This window comes from Pleurodeles waltl, chromosome 1_1, assembly GCF_031143425.1.
Source record: "Pleurodeles waltl isolate 20211129_DDA chromosome 1_1, aPleWal1.hap1.20221129, whole genome shotgun sequence".
Lineage (NCBI taxonomy): Eukaryota > Metazoa > Chordata > Amphibia > Caudata > Salamandridae > Pleurodeles > Pleurodeles waltl.
Window position 1 is genome coordinate 250,828,734 of NC_090436.1, and position 17,589 is coordinate 250,846,322.

The window sequence follows — 17,589 nt, forward strand, 5'->3', positions numbered from 1 at the left end:
ATTCATGAGTTAATGAAAGAAAGACAGTTAAGAAACAGTAACACAGACATTGGCAAAGCCAATAGGTCTCGCCTTTGGGAGCTATTGGCTTTGCCAATGCCCTTTACACCTGCTGTAGCGCATCAGCAAGTTTCAGAGACATTACCACACAGACTTCATTTTTAAAACGAGGAAGAAAATGCACAGATTGCTGATCAAAATCGGTGTTTTCATTTAAAATACAGACTAAAATAATAAAGGTAAGTTCTGTGGTTCATTTTAAATGTGTGCATTTTCGCATTGACAAATGACAGCAAACTGCTGAGGAAACAAAAAGTGTATGCTTGTGTTCCAGGGTATTTTAGAGATGTTGACCTGGTGATGCTAACTGTTGCATGCACACCATGTATTATTTTTGCATGCTTTGGAGGAGGGGCCATCAGAAGCTGTAACAGGAAGAAGCATGACGTAGTGTGATGGCCAACAAAAATATTCACTTAGTGAAATTGCCTGGGCCTGACCCCAGCACACAAAGCAGGGATATTTCACAAAATGCACCAACAAAAATGAAGCATTTAAGACAAGCACAACAAAGAATGAATAGCAAGAGTGGGCATGGTTAAAAGCCCACTGAGAGATTACAATAGATCAAAGCGCTTGCGCGCTCAACCCTAAAAATGAAGGTGGACTTGCGTATAATAGCAGGCACTCATAAAAAGAGCTCCAATACGTTTGTGTCAGATTTGCAGTATATAAAAATGCACAAAGAAAAGTGCCCTAATCACAGCTGGAGCAGTGGACGGACACTAATTAACTTTACTTAATTAGTACTTGGTCCAAACTCCACACAAAGAGAACAGGAAGTGACGTGTCGCGTGCTGCGGAATTAGAAGGCAGCAAAAAAGAGTGTCAAAATCCCAGCAAATTTTAAGTAAAGGATGGCCTGAAAGACCCTTTTTTTAAGAAACAAAAGGTTGCCTCGTGACAGCAGCGCATTCGCACTTCCTGCAGGCTCAACCTAATAAAAATCAGAGCCGAAGAGATGAACAAACAAATCTAAATCTGTGTATCAATAAAAGTTGTACAATGTACCAGTTTATGGCAGATATAGGAGAGGTGCAATGAAAACAGCATCACAATTATAATTCATAAAAGATTTCAGTTATTTATAACTCTCTGTTTCACTGGAGCGTAAGTTTGCAGTTTCCTGGAAAACTGTTCATACTATACAAGTAACATGAGATTTGTGGTATTGTGGAAACAAACAGAAGCATTTAATCTGGGACAAATACTTGCATAAATGAGGATCATGCAAAGTGGTCGTTTCGAGGCTATACAAGATCACTATAGACCATGCATTTACAGAGCCCAGCATTTACGAGAATGGTGGGCGCATTTCTTACATATGGAATACACAGAGGAAGAATGGGCAGACCCTCTGCCAAGCTGTGGTAAACCCCTGAGAGAGGCACGTCTGAAACTTGGATATTATAAGGTGCTACATAAGCAGAACTGGTCCAATCAGATAATGATAATACTGGTGTATACAAAAGAAGGCCTGGGGGCTACTCTATGGAAGAAATAGCTGTGTTATTATGTACAATAAATGTAACATTTGGACTTTTCAAATCTGTACTAAAGATGTCATGTAAAACAAATGTATTGTTAAAGAACTGTTAAAACAAAAAATACAATAACTGACTGTGTTCTCAAAAGATAAGAATATTTGTGAGGATCCAGGGTTATTAGTATGTAAATATTAAATTTTCTAAAAATTGGCATTATCTATTGATGAACCTGTCTGTTCACATCATCTTAAGTGATGTACAGTAGGGTACTAATTATGCATGCCACGCAGAATTAGTGTGTTCAGATCAGTGTTGTGAGCAGGACCAATATCTCAGTTGATCCTTATCAGAAGGAGAGGGTGCTAGTTTGATTGCTTCTAGCTAATAGGTATTTGGTTTGATATTTCCATTGGATATGGTGTATCGCAGATATTCAATTTGTTCTGTTAAAAAGTGCATTTTTCTTGATTAAAACATAAACCAGTTTCACCCAATATTTTTAGCACTTTTTTCAAGATGACATTGTGTTTCTGAGTTGTTTCACCCATGATCAAAATATTGGGTGAAACATCCATCCAAACATATTTGTCATCATATGCTGAAATGTTGTGAGCAGGACCAATAACAACAAGTAACGTTGGTGAGGTTTGCTTCAAGCTTCATTCCAGTACACAACCTGGCGTCGATCCACACCAGGGAGACAGCAGCAACTAACCTCCCTGGAATTTCACTGTGCCTTCATTCCAAATAGAATCCGCTTGTGCCAAGCTTACATAGAAGCTTCTTCTGCCAAGCTTAAATCATAACACATCCCCCTCCCTTCACCACATCAACAGGACAGTATTGTTCCCAAGATTATTATTACCTAACAAAGGACACCAAGAAAAACAAGACTACATACTAAACCATAAATGAATTCACTTGAAAATACATATATAAATGTATACAAAAAAACCATAAATAATACCTATGAAAAGTTAACATTGATATCTTTAAAAGCTTTACTGTACTACTCGTAAAATAAAATAAAGAAAACAGAATAAACTTAAAGATCTCACATAATCACCCAAATAGGCTGATGGCCTATGAGTTCTCATGCTTCTAGCAACCTTGGAACCATTCATCTCATTAACTTCTTTATTCATGTCCAGAGATTCATACGTAACTTCCTTATCTTTCTCATTCTCACATAATCTTGTACCAGACTATGTAATCTCTTTGTTTCCCTCATTCAAAAACAACACTGCACAGGGACATCCATCATCATTTCTCCATCCACGCTCTCCACCTCTCTGATACAAAGCCACATTCCTCCTATTCCACCTTCCACCCCCTTCCACAACCACATAAAACCTACCAACTTTCAATACCCGTAATGGACGCTTGAATATAGAAATTCCTCCTATCACCCTTCCATATTTAATCTTGATCCAGTCACCTACTCTTATTTTAGAATCTTTCAATGGTCTCATTACACTCTCTCCACCATCCAAAACCCACTCTTTAAGCCATGAAGGAACTAATTTGGTGCTTGCTAGTACTATGAACAGTAGTTTGATAAGCCCATAACATTTCAGAAATCGTTTTTTCACACTACAATGATTAGCTATAGGTATCTGAATGGTTCCTTTGACTAGTCTTTTGGCCCTCTCAGGAATACCATTTCCCTTTGGTTTGTTTAACGAAGTTCTGGAATATCACACCCCACACAGCTTTAAAAATATAACCATCCATTAGACGTTAACTGAGTCCCATTATCCGTAATAAGCACAAAAGGTATACCCTCTTGTTCAAAAATCCTCTCCAACACTTCTATGGTTGCCTTTGTGGTTATGTCTCTCATTACTTTTATTATGAGCCACCCCGAATGCACATCTACAATTACAGCTGCAAACCTTAACTCAAGTGGTAAATCTGACATTGGTCCAACAAAATCAAGACAAATGGTATGCCACGGTTTTCCAGGATCTTTAATATGACAACAGTCTCGCTTGTCACCCACTTTAAGCCTTTTCTCACTCCCCTTGCATTTGTTGCATCTCTCCACCCAGTCCTTAATTTGTCCATCCAAACCCGGCCACCAAAACACTTCTTTGAACCTTCTGCTCGTTAGTCCCTGGCCCAAATGCCCATCATGTGCTAGATTGAACAATCTAAACCTCAAACCCGTGGGTGGAACATATTGGTCACCTCTCATTTTCACATTCTCACTGCAAATTGATAACTCATCCAACACATTTAAGTAAGGTCTTGTTCACACAGGTAATGCGCTCTCTCTTTTAGCTCCTTTACAAATCATCTTTATGACTTTATAAAGAACACGATCTAATCCAATTTCTTCCTCCCACTACCACTTCATGAAAGTACCCATAACATTTTCTACAACATCCTGAACTGAGGCTACTGCTTCTTCTGTATCAGCATCTTTTACCGACTGACCGTCTACCATTTTCCAATCACGGGATAATCTGGACAAACAATCTGCTCGTACATTCTTCCATCCTTGAACACATTCCATCTTGTATTGATACTCCTGTAATCTTGCCACCAATTTGGCTAATTTTGCCTTTGCCTCCTCCACCTGAAGACAGAATTTTGGTCAAGGGCTTGTGATCACCACGTAGGACAAATTGCAACCCCCACAAGTATACTCTGAAATACTCAGCACCCCACACTGCAGCCAAAGGTTCACCCTCTATTACCGAGTAATTTCTCTCTGCGTGTGTCAGAGTACGAGAAGCAAATGCTACTGTTTTCTCTTTGCACCCATGTACTTGGGATAGTATGGCTCCTAAAACAGTTGAATGAACTGTTAGTATCGATTTTAGTTTAATATCAAAAGCAGTGAGAATTCCTGCATCACAAATCTCATTCTTAATATTGACAAAACATTCTTGTTGATTACTTTCCCAGATAAATCTGTTTCCTTTACGTAATAATATCATTAAGGACTCTGTTTTGTCAGCCAATTTGTCCACACATTTAGAATAACATTCTATCTAACCTAAGAATGATCTCAGTTGATCCTTTTCAGAAGGAGAGGGTGCTACTTTGATTGCTTCTAACAAACAGTGCTTTGGTTGGATACTTCCACTGGATATGGTGTATCCCAGATATTCAATTTGTTCTGTTAAAAACGTGCCTTTTTCTTGATTCAAACATAAACCAGCTTCACCCAATATGTTTTGCACTTTTTTCAAGATGACATTGTGTTTCTGAGATGTCTCACCCATGATCAAAATGTAATCTTAAAAAAATATGACATTTTCCATCCTTCCAAACATATTTGTCATCATACGCTGAAATGTTGTGAGCAGGACCAGAAACAACAAGTAACGTTGTTGAAGTTTGCTTCAAATTTTATTCCAGTACACGACCTGGAGTCGATCCACACCAGGGAGACAGCAGAAACTGACCTCCCTGGAATTTCACTGTGCCTTCATTCTAAATAGAATCCTCTTGTGCCAAGCTTACATAGAAGCTTTTTCTGCCAAGCTTAAATCCTAGCACATCCCCCTTCCTTCACCACATCCACTTGACAATAGTGTTCCCAACAATCAGCAGGATTTTTGTCGTAAATTACACCTCTGGAGAATTATCCCATCATTTAGTTGCTATGCTGTTGTGCTCCATATTACATACCTCTCTGTTCCAATGTCCTTTTTTTCAATTAAAAAAGGTAAACTCTGGCAATGGAAGTGAGCCCCACTAGCTCCTGTGTGGCCGTGCACCTCTTAAAGGCGTACAAGAAGAATTTATAACTTTACAAATGGCAGAACTGTTTTAAATCTCTGTTGATTACCATTCATAACTATACATTAACAAACATTTTCACCGCCTAATTTTATGTGCATGGACTGTCGATAGATGTCAATGGATTATCAATGCAGATGACCATGATGTGATCTCGTTACTGACACCCACTTAACCAGTGTGCCTATAATATTTATGAGAACATTTCTATTAAACTAAAATATGACTGTGAAATCGTCACTCTCTAGTGCAACTATTCTGACCTCACAGAATACAGTCCACCTGTTCAGCAGCACAATGAAACTTATACACCGTGCTTTAAGCACGTTCTAAATCCCAAACAACTCTCAAAAGTTTGCAGTATAGCATTTGTGCTGGACAGTCATCCAGCTCTCTGTCGAGTTTGGCCTCAGACCATGTGTCACTTTGGAGTACAAATGTTACTTAAGTATTTATTTAGATCTCAGTTCTGGTCAGGGCTGGCTTTAGGGAGGTGCGACCAGTGCGGCTGCCCTGGGCACTGACCTGAAGGAGGGAAGGGCTAAGGATAGATCAGCGGCACTTTTGCCTGGTGATAGTGAGGGAATCCGCAGAGGAGGATATCATGGGGTGAGCCAAAAAAGATTGTCACACTGGGCTCAGTGGCGCAAAAGCCGGCCCTGGTAAAGGCAATGAGCAAAAACATATTATCCTAAATCTAATTTTGCCTGAGACATGTAATCTATTTTGAAATGCCCATTTTAAACATGCAAGCTACAAACCATGGGATATTATGCGCTACAGTGGCCTGATGGGATGTATTCTGTAGTCCTTCATGCCTATTTCAGACTGCTACATGGACAGAGAGTTTTATCCTGCACTCTTCAAAAGTCTTCATGGGAGACATTTGCTCTAAACCTCAAACGAAATACACACAATAGCCAGAAAGAGGAGATGGGTATTTTCTGGGTGCACTATTTGAACATTCTTGAGTGTGTAAAGATCACACTAGCATGTTTTGCCTAACAGGGAAAAAGCAGAAGGCTTTGTTTCCACTGCTGACTTGATTCCATTTACAAGAGGTCTCCTCCATGAATGGTTGAGGTGGTTACCTGACTTTGTCCACTGGGTTATTTGATCTTGTCTTTATTGTAAAAACTAACTGTTGGAAAGAACTTACTTCAGTCAGCTGTATACTGGAGAGTAGCGAAGATCCTCGATATAGTAGGAATTGTCTGCATAGAAGTGCTAATAATCCAGTTCTGAAGACCAGTACAGTTGGATGTCAAACTACTACGAAGGTAAGAGAAGTCCTGCAGTTTTGGAAGAATTCACTGTTCTCTGGAGATGCTGGAAACAAGGACGGAATATGTGTTTGGGGCTTGCTGCCCAGCACCCTTGCCAAGCGAGCTGAGCAGTCTGAATCTCACTTTAACTGTTGCATAATTGCTACAACTTTGAAAACTATTTGGACTATCTTTGTAATATCCCATCAGAAGAGCAACATGCATCAAATCAAGGCTGTGAAACTGTCTAGTCCACAGCCATTTGGGCATGGATGAAGCATTCCTAAAACTGCCTTCTTTCCCTTCAACAAATAATCTAAGTGCACTGCTTTATGATGGTGATTTTGGATAAATGAATTATTTTCTTGCTGATTCATTTGCTCCATTTCCTTTTTACTCAAATTGCATCAATTGTATTATATTTATAACTTTTGATCCCATCCCTTGATTCTTTTTGAACTATTTCTGAAGTTTGGCTTCCTGGAACATGTAACACCTCAGCCATGATCTCTGAGGATTAAAGTGCCTTTCTGCCTAGCTAATAAAGAACAGCAAATGAACCCCTAGGGAAAATTGTTTACCTCTGTGGACTGGAATGTGGTACATATCCCACCTGGCAAGTTGCTCACAATAATATTTGACAGAATTGCTAATTAGTTTTGCTCTAATCCTGTATACAGACTAGTATAACCCCAGTTTTCCTGTAACAGCAGCATACCTCTAGTCTATTTGGACCTTCACATTCAATGCAAAAACCTACGTTGTTTGGGCTGCTCCGTAGGAATCAAGGCTCTGGCATCTTGTTTGGGGAAGGAAAGTTTAGTTTTTGCCAGAATATCTAACACTGCATTTCAAACATGATATAGCCAAGCCATGGCAAACCGCCTAGATGCCAGTCAGATTAAAGTTGGCATCCTTATGTCATGAAGAATAGCTAGCAGTTACCTGACTGCATATTTCTAACTTCAGTTAGGGTTCAGTAATAGATTTATAGACTTGGCTTGAGCAGCTAGAAGATGGGTGCAGCCAGTTCAGCAAAGCTTTTCCAGACATATATTTTGCAACAGATAGCAAAACATAATTGCTTTTGCTGTTAACGCACATTTTAATCAAGTGTCATGGAACACAAATATGTATAATTGTTAACGCTGAATTTATTAATGAATATTCTGGTATTTTGAGTGTTGAATTTGTGTAGAAAATGTATTAACATAGGGAAATAACCCATGCATTTGAAGTTGTGCGCACCAGAGTGGTCGCTAATGTTCACAAAGTGTACTTATTAATGGCTTAATAATGTAAAATGTTGAGTTTATGTTTGACTAATGTCATATTAAGGGTTATGCATTATTTATTGGCTTTATTAATTGTAGGCCTTAACTTAGCGAGGTCTTCACGGCCTCATGTCAAGCTGCATTTTTTTATAGAATGGTTGCTTAGGGAATTAAACTGTGTTTTTCCACTGTTCTGACCATGTAGTCGTAGCTGAAGTTAGTTCTCATGAGAAACTGCTTGTTAGAAGATGTTGTACTTGCTAGTGAAACAATGTTTAATGTAGTATGTGTAAGACTGACCTTCCCAGGAGAAGACAATGGATGCAATGACTGGAGTATAAGCTGCAACAATATGGATACCTGACGAGCCGAATGACGAGAGCGGGAGAAGAGGAGCCAATCATCGAAATGTGAACCATGTAGTAGTAAACTTTAGATTAGGGGTTTTAGTTTCATTGGACTAAATGTAAACATTTGATTACTTGACCAATGAGGATGTGGGAAGTAGTTTTAGGAAATCTAACTTAGCCAGACTGCCCCGAGAGGAGAGAGGCCATTCCGTGATATTCATCTTAGCTGTCTTGACTATTTAGCTATTTTTTCCGAACTGCTTAGCTCCTTCACTGCCAGGACTTTTCCCCCTCAGTCCCAGGCCTTTTTTTGCCTCTTTGTGACAGTTTGCGCTCAGATACTCATAACCTTTTTTTCCACATAAGCTACCCACGCCAAATTTGCGTCCTTTTTTCCAACATCCTAGGGATTCTAGAGGTACCCAGAGTTTGTGGGTTCCTCTGGAGAACATCAAGAAATTAGGCAAAATACAGCAAATATTTTATTATTTAATTAAAAAAATGGGAAAAAGGGCTGCAGAAGAAGGCTTGTGGTTTTTTCCCTGAAAATGGCATCAACAATCACCATCTTCCCAGCTTTCGGGAACATGCAGACTTGAATCAGAAAATCAAATTTTTCAACACAATTTTGTCATTTTACTGGGACATACCCCATTTTTACTATTTTTTGTGCTTTTAGCCTCCTTCCTGTTAGTGACAGAAATGGGGTGAAACCAATGCTGGATCCGGGAAAGCTAAACATTCCAGAAAAATAGACAAAATTCAGAATTCAGCAAGGGGTAATTTGTGAAGAACCTTCAAGGTTTTCCTACAGAAAATAACAAAAAATAATGAAATTGAGCTAAAAAAAAAAAGGCATTTTTCTCCATGTTTTACTCTGTAACTTTTACCTGCGATGTCAGATTTTCAAAAGTAATATACTGTTACATCTGCTGGACACTTCTGTTTGCGGGGATATATAGGGCTTGTAGGTTCATCAAGAAACCTGGTATCTAGAGCCAATAAAAAAGATGCACCTTGAAATGGGTTTTCATTGTATACCGGGGATAGAGCAATTCATTTGGTGAAATATAAAGAGTGAAACATAGGTATCAAGGAAACCTTTCTATTTCCAAAACTGGCACAAGATAAGGTGTTGAGAAGCAGTGGTTATTTGCTCATCTCTGAATTCCGGGATGCCCATACTAGCATGTGAAGTACAGGGCATTTCTCGAATGCACGTCTTTTTTACACACTGGCTTACAATTGGAAGGAAAACATGTAGAGAAGGATAAGGGGCAATAACACTTGTTCTGCTATTCTGTGTTCCCCTAAGTCTCCCGATACAAATGGTACCTCACTTGCGTGGGTAGGCCTAATGCCTGCGACCGGAAACGCAATTTGGACACCACACATTTTTACATTGTAATCTGACGTGTTTTTTGGAAAGTGGCTAGTTGTGGATTTTGGCCTCTAGCTCAGCCGGAACCTAGGGAAACCTACCAGACCTATGCATTTTTTAAAACTATACACCTAGGGGAATCCAGGATGGGGTTACTTGTTGGGCTCTCACCAGGTCCTGTTACCAAGAATTCTTTGCAAACCTCAACACTTTTTCCTCACATTTTGGTGATAGAAAGTTCTGGAATCTGAGAAGAGCCACAAATTTCCTTCCACCCAGCATTCCCCCAAGTCTCCCGATAAAAATGGTGCCTCACTTGTGTGGGTAGGCCTAGTGCCCGTGAAAGGAAATGCCCCATAATACTATGTGGACAGATCAAAATTATCAAATACAAAACTACCTATTTTGTGCGGGGAGCACCTGCGTTTTTGGTCCTGTACTCAGCAGCCATATAGGGAAACCTACCAAACCCAAACATTTCTGAAAACGAGAAACCTGAGGGAGTCCAGGGAGGTGTGACTTGCGTGGATCCCCCAATGTTCTCTTACCCAGAATCCTCAGCAAACCTCAAACTTAGCTACAAAAAAAAATCACATTTTTCCTCATTTCTGTGTGGGATCACCGCACTGGCCAAATTTCCTACCAACCAACGTTCCCCTCAGTCTCCCGGTAAAAATGATACCTCACTTATGTAGGTGGGCCAAGTGCCTGAGACAGGTAAGAGCCAAAAACCTGTAAAAAAGGAGGGGGAACCAAAGCGGGTCCATAAAGGCAGCTTGAAAAATAAAACGTTTTTAGGCAGACAAGTGGGGCAGAATTTTTATCGGTATAGATGCAACAATGCTGGGTGGTAGGAATTTTGTGAATACCTGCAGTTCCGGAAGGTTCCATCACAAAAATGTGGGAAAATGTGTTATTTCCAGCAAAGTTGGAGGTTTGCAGGGCATTGTGGGTAAGAAAATGGTGTGGGGTGCATGTGAAGCACACCACCCTGGCCTCACCCAGATGTTTAGTTTTCAGATGTGTCTAGGTCTCGTAGATTTTTCTACATGGCAGCGTCCCAAAGTCCACAAAGTGCAGCCCTCACCATTTCAAATGGGGCGATTTTGAGAGTTAGACAAGCTCTCTTGGCCCCAATGTAAAACCAAAATCCAAAATAATCAAATGTCCTCTTGCTTGCTGTTGGGATAAGATCTTTTAATGTGCAGGAGGAGAGCTGAAAGGCTGTTACTCCCTTCAGTTGGGGTGCGGGCATAACCATGCCCATGCTTGTTGGTAGCCACCACCCCACACGTAATAACAGTTTATATCTTTTCTTTTCTTTGCTGAATCTAAATGTATGTTATAGAGTTTATGCAGTTATTCTTGTTATTAATTTGTACTGTGACATTAGAATGTGTGGTAGCTCAAGCTTTAATTAGATTGTGATTCTTTCGCCTCTTTGGCCATCCAGTATTGTTTTTGTATGTTTATCATTTGATACTGAGATTAAGTTATGTGACAATAGCATTTTTAATATAGGGAAATAAACATTCTAACTTTTACATAAAGGTGTAGATATTGGTGGCCGAGAGGTCATGGTGTGTGGAAACTCCTGACTCTCATTGATTATTGATGTCTTTAATCGTTGGTGTTATTGCTCTGTATTGATACAGGATATATGGTAGGAAAAACTCGAAGCTCAGTCAACAGGTCCATCAGCCTATTCGCGTCTCCCTTGTAAGCTTACTTAATAAGGTCTGACGCGCTAACAGTGGTGCTAGCACAGATAGATGGTTTGTCTTGCTAAGAGCCCATCATAGATGTCCGGTAAAGGTTTGTCTCCTTAAGAGCCCATCATACAGTCCAGAGATAGGTAGTAGAGTATTTGGTCCCAGAGATAATAAGCGAGGAATAACAGATGTCTCCACAGATGGTAGTAGGGTAAGGGTTAACGTCCTACAAAGAGCAAGATAATTTGCAGATTTTTTTTTTTTTTTTCTAGATTCAGTGATACAAAGTGTAAAGAAAATATGCCCCTGAGTACCTAAAATGACTTTCCCAGAATCTTGGAGCTTGCCAATGATTGTTTGAGGATGTTCTCAGCGTTCTAATGACGGTGTGGATGAAGTAAGTTTTGGCTTGCACAGCTTATGCAAATCGCAGGTGAATTGTGATGTTTGTGAGGGTTTAGGGAGTTTGTGTATTCCAAATGAAGTTGTAGAAGGAGTGTGCGTATTCAAAGAGTGGGAGTAGGGAAGTCGTCGAACTTCACATGTGTGGCACTTTGTGCTCAAAAAGTTGTCCACGTGGTTGTTGGTATACAGACCCTGCATGGTCTAAGACTCCAGAGTATATTGAAAAGTGTATGAGACACTTGGTTTTTGTTGTAATTTGTCTGGTTTAGTAGGTCAATCGCGCGTGATCGACAAATCAGAGTGTGAGTCAAAGTGAGTGAAATAATTTTTGACTGAGATCTGGCGAGTCCTGTGTGCACCAGGACAGACTCACTGATCGATTGAGAGTGAAATTTGGGGGTCAAATTTTGCTTGCCAATCAGGGAAACTGAGAAAGAAGGAGTAGCTGCTAGAGCGAAACGCCGTCAGTGAAAAATCCGTAAAGTTTCTGAAGCGATTGTGTTACCCTAACTAGTAAACGGACAAACTGGGTTTTGATTTTGTTTAGTGCTCGCAATAATTTTGCATTAGTTTTATGTGAATCTGAGTTTGGGATTACAAGCCGCAAGACTTTGTCAGCTGCAGAACGTGTGAGTGTGGCGTCATTGGAGCTGCGCTGGGATAGGTTGGTTAGTGATAAGGGTCGCACACAGATTGGCAGCCATCCATGAAGGGCAATTGGTTGAGAAGGTGGGTGAAGAGAATTTTCTGATTAAAAGTCACTTCCTGATTTGATTTTAAATAAAATAAAGGTCGTAAAAATGAAATTTTTCAAAGCTTTAAAGAGTGCTTTCAGAGAAGATACATACATTACATTGAGTATAGGGGATATTGCACCGGCAGAAGGTACACCAGCTTATATTGTAATCGAGGAGCAGGGTGTCGCGCCATGCCTTTGGCTGAAGCAGTGGTGCAAAGTGACAGAGAAGGATGGGAGCTTAGCGTTTCCCACCCACAGAACATTTAATATGAGAAGCTTAGAGAATCTGAGGAGGGTGCTGTATGATCTGAAACCCCCTCCGAGACCAGCACAATTTGAGGCAATAGCAATCTGGGAGTTAGTAGCCATACAGCAACAGAAATTTGAGAGGAGAATGAAAAAGGCAGAAAAGACACTAGCAGAGGCTAGATGGGACAGTGCTCAGAAATTGTGGAGAGCTGAGACTTTACAGGGAATTAAAATATTTCCAGCAATTACACAAGACAAGGAGGGAGAAGTAAGGAAAGCTACCAAACAAACAGGAGCCCTTCCGAGAGTAGGGAGAGGAGACCAAAGGAGTCTAGAGGATCATTGACATTTGAGGAAAAGTCAGATGATGATGAGTTTATTTTGCAGTTATTGAGAAATCGTCCCCCACCATATGCAGCACAAGAGAATGGCCGAGGACTAGTGTAAATCCTTTAGCATCAACCCAGGTTATCGTGACAGCGAGTCCAGTGCAGATTAATCCGAGCATGACAAAGAGCCCAATGCAGAGCAGTCTCAACGCACCTATTACTCCAGTAGCACAGAATCAGGTGCCACAGACAAACGTCCCGAGAATTTACCCTGTTGTACTCATAGTGGAAACTGTCACAAACCTAATAGTGTCAACAGGACAGGTTTCCCCAAAACCGATGTTGGTTCAGACAGAGCCAACTCCACTTTTTCTGCCTCAAGTGCAGTCACAAGCAGTGCCAACATACGCGCCGATAATAGGGACACAGTTAGACAGGTCCGTACTGATGAGCCTGAATATGGGAACTATGCACCCACAGAACTTGAGTGTTAGACCAAGCCCAGATGCTGTATCTGTTACCATTGGTCCAGTTGTACCTTTGTTCACAGAAGAGAAAAACAGCGCAAGTGGACAGGGAGTCATGAGTCAGAATTCAATGAGAGGAGGACTTAATGAGAATATCTGAGTAGTCTCCCTCCTGTAGGACAGACCTTTGACGGATCGAGATCATTGATAGACCTTAGCCTATTCGGAGTTCCTCCGGATACTGTCATAGGGTCGAATGTTATTCATAGTCTGAAATTAATGACACCACAGTCCCCGAATACAGTGGTGCAACAGGTGCCAAGTGCCCAGGCTAATAATATTTTGCTGAAAGGTTTGACTGCCCAACAATTGACTGATTGGTTAGACAAGCTGAATAACTCACAGAGTGCTCCTAGGGGAGTGGAGTACTTGAACTATACGAGACTAGGAATGGAAGCAGGTGAGCTCATTTAAGGAACAATGGGTGTGAACAGATTAGAGTCCTGCGCAGAAGCAGAGTTGAGATATCTGGGCCCAAAAATTACAAGGGAAGTGAGCAATGTGCATCAAAGGTTAGCAATCTTGGCAGAAAAGTATGGCATAGAAATAGAGAAAACAAAACATTTGAAAAGGAGTTACAGGTTAGATTTTGACGCAAAAGACTTTAAACACATGAGATCTGCAGGGATGAAGCCACACCTTAGGGAATTACTCCAAAGTGTCCAAACATGGGGAACCTTAGACAAATGGGAAGGCAGATGGGAAAAGAAAAGAGATAAAAGGAAAAGGGATTCTGCGGAGCTGGCTGCAAATGTGTAGCAGGTCAAGGGTCCAGTGAAAATGTTACCAATGAGAGAAATCCCAGGAGGGAATTTTGTTCATTTCCCTTGGAGCAGAAGTGACATTCTGACCTTCACAAATGATTATACCAGGTTGAGAGAGAAGCCAGTAGAATGGTACCAGCAGACAGAAAGGTTCGTGAAACTTGCGAAGTGCCTTTGGGAACACCTGAACACTCTATTAGAGATAGTTAGAGAGATCGGCCGATAGATAGGACAGCTCAGGAAGCAAAGGAGTTGATACATGAGTATTATGAGAGATTGTTGCAGGCATTTCAGCATTACAGTGGTACAGAAACGATCGAGCCGAAAGACATGATTCATTTTGTGTTCAGATTTGTGGAAGGATTGAGACCTGAAATTAGCCAGATGATTAAGAGTCATTTGATTTGCTGGCAAGCAAAACCGATTGATGAGGTGTTGCAGTATGCAAATTACTGGAGTGACGAAATTGACTTCAAGCAGAGAAAGTTGAAGGAAAAGGTGATGGTGATGCAGATTAAAGCGGCACAAACAGGGATGCAGGGAAAATTTCCAGAGCCGCAGGCAGCAGGGATATGTGTTGTTTCAAAATCAGATGAGAGGTAGAGGTAGAGGTCGCAGAGAATTGGTGATGGAAACCGTGGTCCGGATTTGAATACTGTAGTGGTTCGAACTGTTTATTGTGATAGAGCCATAGTTAGATGTTTTACAAATTTGTGTTGACTAAATTGCTTTGCATGAAGTCCAAGCATGCTATTCTAATCTGATGTTAGTTAGGGTTCTCACTGATGAAGTTCGCCACACGTTATAACAGTTGACGTATTTTCTTTGCTGAATCTAAATGTATGTAATATGGTTTGCGCAGTTATTCTTGTTATTGATTTGTACTGTGACTTTAGAATGTGTGGTAGCTCAAGCTTTAATTAGATTGCAATTCTTTTGCCGCTTTGGTCAGCCAGTAATATTTTTGTATGTTTATCATTTGATATTGAGATTAAGTTACATGACATTAGCATTGTTAGTATAGGGAAATAAACATTCTAACTTTTACATAAAGGTGTGGTTATTTATGGCCAAGAGGTCATGGTGTGTGGAAATTACTGGCCCTCATTGACTATTGATGTAATTGATTGTTGATGTTCTTGATCTGTATTGATACGGGATAAATGGAGGGAAAAACTCGAAGCACAGTCAATAGGTCCATCGGCCTATTTGCATCTCCCTTGTAAGTTTACTTAATAAGGTCTGACGCGCTAACAGAGTACAGATGTCAAATGCTGTTCCTATAGTTAAAAGCAGGATTTTCGATTTGTCTCGCTCTTCCAAATGAGAAAGTACATTTTATAAACCTGGAATCACAACACAAATATGAAGGAATCTGGTATCATTTTAAAGGCATATGCGCCTACAGTTGATAGATAGGTAGTCCCTTTTGGTAATTCTTTTGGTTATTTTATTTCCTTTCGCTCTACCTCTTCTCTTTCTCTATTGTTTGTGTTATATTTTATTCCCTGTACATAGATCTACTTACTTAGATATATCAATATGTAGATCAATATATAGAGAATATTTGGGTCTACACATAGGTTATATTTTGATGTGGTACAATATGCAGGTTCTTTCACTGTTCTTATGCTTATAGGACAAACCAGATGGAAGTTTATTGTAACTTGCTTCATTGTAAGTTATGTATATGCATTCATACATTAGGATTTACTTTGCAGCTTAATGAAATATTATTTAAAAAGTAATAAAAAAATCGCACATATATCAAACAATACAGTGAACTTGTTTCAAGGGTAAGAACGTCGAGAAAGAAGCATGTTGCATAGAAAATTGGGCTGTTAGGTAAATATATTTGTCACCTATCAGTATTTATTTACCTAGTTAAATATAAATAAATCAGTTGTTGCCCGAATCAACTGAGCTGCAGGATAGCCAGCCACTTGTAGTGCAATGCTATGCCCCGTCCCATTCTAAGTAAAGATTTGTTCACATCACCAGAGAAGCAGCCATTCTCTGTTTTGAAGTTGAGGATATAGTGTGATAAAAAAGTGGAAAACCTGGCTTCAATATCTTGATTTAGGTAGAGCAATTTGTATGGTCTGGGTTGACAGCGAAGCTGTCTTCAGACAGTTATGTGATCATCACTAGAGAAGGACTTTGACTGTGCCCACATGTTGGAAGCCATGAGTACATGTTTTGATTAGACAGAAAGGGGAATGCTTCCACCAAAAAATGTTTACCCCACACACAGCTGTGATAGTTTTGTTTATTTATCCAGCTGCCTGAGTTAGAACTTTCAGGGCACACACATGGCAGAGTAATGATAGTCTCTTAGATAATCAGATAATTTATGGTGTTCTTCTCTGGCAGCAGCACAGATGGGAGGAAAGCAATCATTAACCTACATGGATGTTTAGTCTAGCTTGACAGAGCAACCATCACCTGGCCTTTTAACCTTCAACAATAGTATTCTGCAGTTATTTTGCTCCTGCGCAAATCCAGTCCCATTCTACTTACTCCTATGCTTCACTTTACCATTCAACATTTATTTACAGCCAGACCTATTGGCATTGGCAAACCTTGTTACCTTTTATGCTACACTGCTGCAGATTTCTAATATTAAATTAGTTCTACTTTTTATGAGGATGATGGTGGATCAACAATAGAAAAAATAAACATGAAAGATAGAAGTGTGTCACAATAGGAGTAATAGTAAATCACTTACATCAGCAAAACAGCAAATTGTATTATGTTGGTATATGCATTTTAGATTTGCATCTTGTCATAATTGTTAAATACTGCAGATTAGAAAAAGTGTTTTATCTGTTAAATTTGTACCTCTGCAGCTAGACCCTGTGCAGTCAACAATGCTTCCAGTGTATTCCTTGAAGCCAGAAAAAGATTATGAATTCAGAGTAAGATGCCGGCCACTTTCTTCTGGCAACTATGGGGAATTCAGCGAAATTCTTTATGTACCTCTATCCCAAGTTTCTATAGTTCGCCCACATGAAGGTAAGGATTTTCTTATCATTTCTCACTCCATACTCTAGACCTTGTACAAATGGAACCCAGTGCCCCAATAATCAAGATTGTACCCCAATAATTGTCACACCCCAAAATTTCAAAACCTGACATCAGTTTGGCAAAGTAATATAGCAAGTCATAAACACCATTGGATAACTGAGATCTAGATCAGGGAAAAGTTACAGAGTTTTATTATAGAAATCTCAAATCAGTAAATGCCACGAAGGCTCAGATTGCAGAGTTATACAGAACAGTCAATAAATTATT

The 17,589-nt window shown here is 39.9% G+C and overlaps 1 protein-coding gene across 4 annotated transcripts in view; it reads left to right on the top strand.

Annotated features, from left to right (window-relative positions):
• The window catches only part of GHR (growth hormone receptor), an 820,074-nt gene that overhangs the window by 763,877 nt on the left and 38,608 nt on the right, over nt 1-17,589 (top strand). For all 4 annotated transcript variants that reach the window (XM_069221472.1, XM_069221475.1, XM_069221483.1 and 1 more), the window contains one exon: nt 17,145-17,310. In XM_069221472.1, coding sequence (XP_069077573.1) covers nt 17,145-17,310 — 166 coding nt within the window. The remainder of the gene's footprint in view (nt 1-17,144; nt 17,311-17,589) is intronic.